The following is a 2,500-nucleotide window of genomic DNA, read 5'->3' on the forward strand; positions in this document are numbered from 1 at the left end:
CAATCAGCTCTCACTCCTAGCTAACAGACGCCACTGACTAACCAATCAGAGTGTGTATGTGTGTGAGGGGCGGGGCTTGTGTTCCAGCAGGGTTACTATGCAGTGGTGGGCGGGGCTTGAGTGTTGGAGTGGTAGTGATGTGAGCGGGCGATCAGAGAGAGAGAGAGAGAGCGCGTGCTGTGATTTTGCTGCGGGTCTCTCTCACTGCAGCTGTGCATGCGACCGTCTGCATGTATGTATGTATGTATGTATGTATGTGTTGATGCATGCGAGCGTTCTTCATACAGCGCTCCGTGAATTCACAGCATCACCGAAGGATTCAGCGCATCTGTTGCCGTGGTGATGGGCTGCAGACTGTCACGGCCGTGGATGAGCGACAGCATTGGGGTGAGTCCAGTGTGTGTTCATGATTGTGATTGTCTATATTTGTGATTGTATGTATGTGTGTGTTCATGATTGTGACTGTATGTATTTGTGATTGTATGATGTGTAAGCGACTGTGATGTGTGTGTGTGTGTGTGTGTGTGTGTGTTGATGGTGACTAGGAGTGACATTGATGCTGATACACCACCTCCAATTTGTCCTCTCATTTCAAACACACACACACACACACTCACACACACACATACACACCTACACACACACACAAACACACACACACCTACACACACACACAAACATACACTCACATATACACATACACGCACACACACCTACACACACACTCACGCACTCACTCACTTACACACACACACACACACACACACACACACACACACACACACACGACTCATACAGTAATGTTGGTATGAAGATGATTATTTTCATCGTGTGTGTGTGTGTGTGTGTGTGTGTGTGTGTGTGTGTGTGTGCCTGAGGTTCTGTTCAGTCCAGTACAGATTGGGTCGGTGGGCAGCTGTGGGTCCTGAGGGGGGATGTGTTTACACAGATGTGTGTTACACAGCCTACAGTCAACCTAAAGAGTGTGATTAAACTGTGTATGTGTGTGTGAGATAAATCAAATCAGGTTAAATAGAGCGGACGACAAACGGCTGACGGTCACTCAGATGAGTTGCATGTAAACATGGACTAAAATTAATCAACGACTCACACAGCGAATTTAACGATGTCTGTACATCCATTCTGAAATCAAAGTGGGTTTTTGTGTCTGCGTTCATGTCTGTTAGCTTTGAGGCCCATTTTATGCTAGTGTTCTGCTTAAAGTTCACAAAATTAACTTAGTAAATAGAAATCTGTTTAAACTTTACAGTCTTTGTGTATCATTCATGAGACGCGAGCAGAACAAATTTTGGTGTAAATTGTACGTTAAATGTTTTTTACGCACTATTTTACATTTAAACTTTACAGTCTTTGTGTATCATTCATAAGACACGAGCAGAACTAATTTTGGTGTAAATTGTTCGTTAAATGTTTTTTACACAATTTTGCATTTAAACTTTACAGTCTTTGCGTATCATTCATAAGACACAAGCAGAACTAATTTTGGCGTAAATTGTACGTTAAATGTTTTTTACGCACTATTTTGCATTTAAACTTTACAGTCTTTGCGTATCATTCATAAGACATGAGCAGAACTAATTTTGGCGTAAATTGTACGTTAAATATTTTTTACGCACTATTTTGCATTTAAACTTTACAGTCTTTGCGTATCATTCATAAGACACAAGCAGAACTAATTTTGGCGTAAATTGTACGTTAAATGTTTTTCACGCACAATTTTACATTTAAACTTTACAGTCTTTGCGTATCATTCATAAGACACGAGCAGAACTAATTTTGGCGTAAATTGTACGTTAAATGTTTTTTACGCACTTTTACATTTAAACTTTACAGTCTTTATGTATCATTCATAAGACACGAGCAGAAAATTTTTTGGTGTAAAATTGTTTGTAAAAATGAGTTTTATTTACGATTTTACATTTAAACTTTACAGTCTTTGTGTATAATTCATTAAACATAAGCAGAACAATTTTTTTTAGTAAATTGTATGTAAAAATTATTTTACATACAATTTCACATTTAAAATCATGTCTGCATTATTCATGAGACACGAGCAGAACAAATTTTCTGTGTAAATTGTTTGTGAAAAATATTTTTTACGTACAATTGACAGAAATTCGTTCTATGTCGTTCAGGTTCGCGGTCGGGATTTGACACACCTGCAGAACCAAGAGGCCTTTCGTATCCTGGCCAGCTATGAGCAGCCAATCACACTTCAGATTGAGGGGCGGAGGGGGCGGAGCTTGCAGTATAACAGGACGACGGACTGCAGCACTCAGACAGAGCGATCATCGGACCCCCTCTGTGCGCACTCGTGTACCCTACCACACCTGCCTCACGCCGACAGGTGCGACACCCCTGCAGCTCACTGCTGACACCTGCTGGACAAACATTTCACACTGTTATTCGTGCAAGAACAAAACTAATCTAGAATTAATTGTTGTAGTCTGTTGTCTTGTAAACAAGTACAGTATGATGT

The 2,500-nt window shown here is 40.5% G+C and overlaps 2 protein-coding genes across 4 annotated transcripts in view; one reads left to right on the forward strand and one right to left on the reverse strand.

Moving 5' to 3' along the window:
- Positions 1–2,500, reverse strand: part of LOC127439143 (choline/ethanolaminephosphotransferase 1-like) — a 154,923-nt gene that overhangs the window by 66,179 nt on the left and 86,244 nt on the right. The window lies entirely within an intron of this gene.
- LOC127439117 (uncharacterized) overlaps positions 1–2,500 on the forward strand; it is a 22,369-nt gene that overhangs the window by 6,633 nt on the left and 13,236 nt on the right. The window contains exons 2-3 of one of the 2 annotated variants that reach the window (XM_051695197.1): positions 288–387; positions 2,157–2,368. In XM_051695197.1, coding sequence (XP_051551157.1) covers positions 343–387; positions 2,157–2,368 — 257 coding nt within the window. In that variant the 5' untranslated portion in view covers positions 288–342. Of the gene's footprint in view, positions 1–196; positions 388–2,156; positions 2,369–2,500 lie in introns of those variants that run through there. The other variant, XM_051695196.1, reaches the window with a different exon arrangement.

Source organism: Myxocyprinus asiaticus, chromosome 50 (genome assembly GCF_019703515.2).
Source record: "Myxocyprinus asiaticus isolate MX2 ecotype Aquarium Trade chromosome 50, UBuf_Myxa_2, whole genome shotgun sequence".
NCBI classification, from domain to species: Eukaryota; Metazoa; Chordata; class Actinopteri; order Cypriniformes; family Catostomidae; genus Myxocyprinus; species Myxocyprinus asiaticus.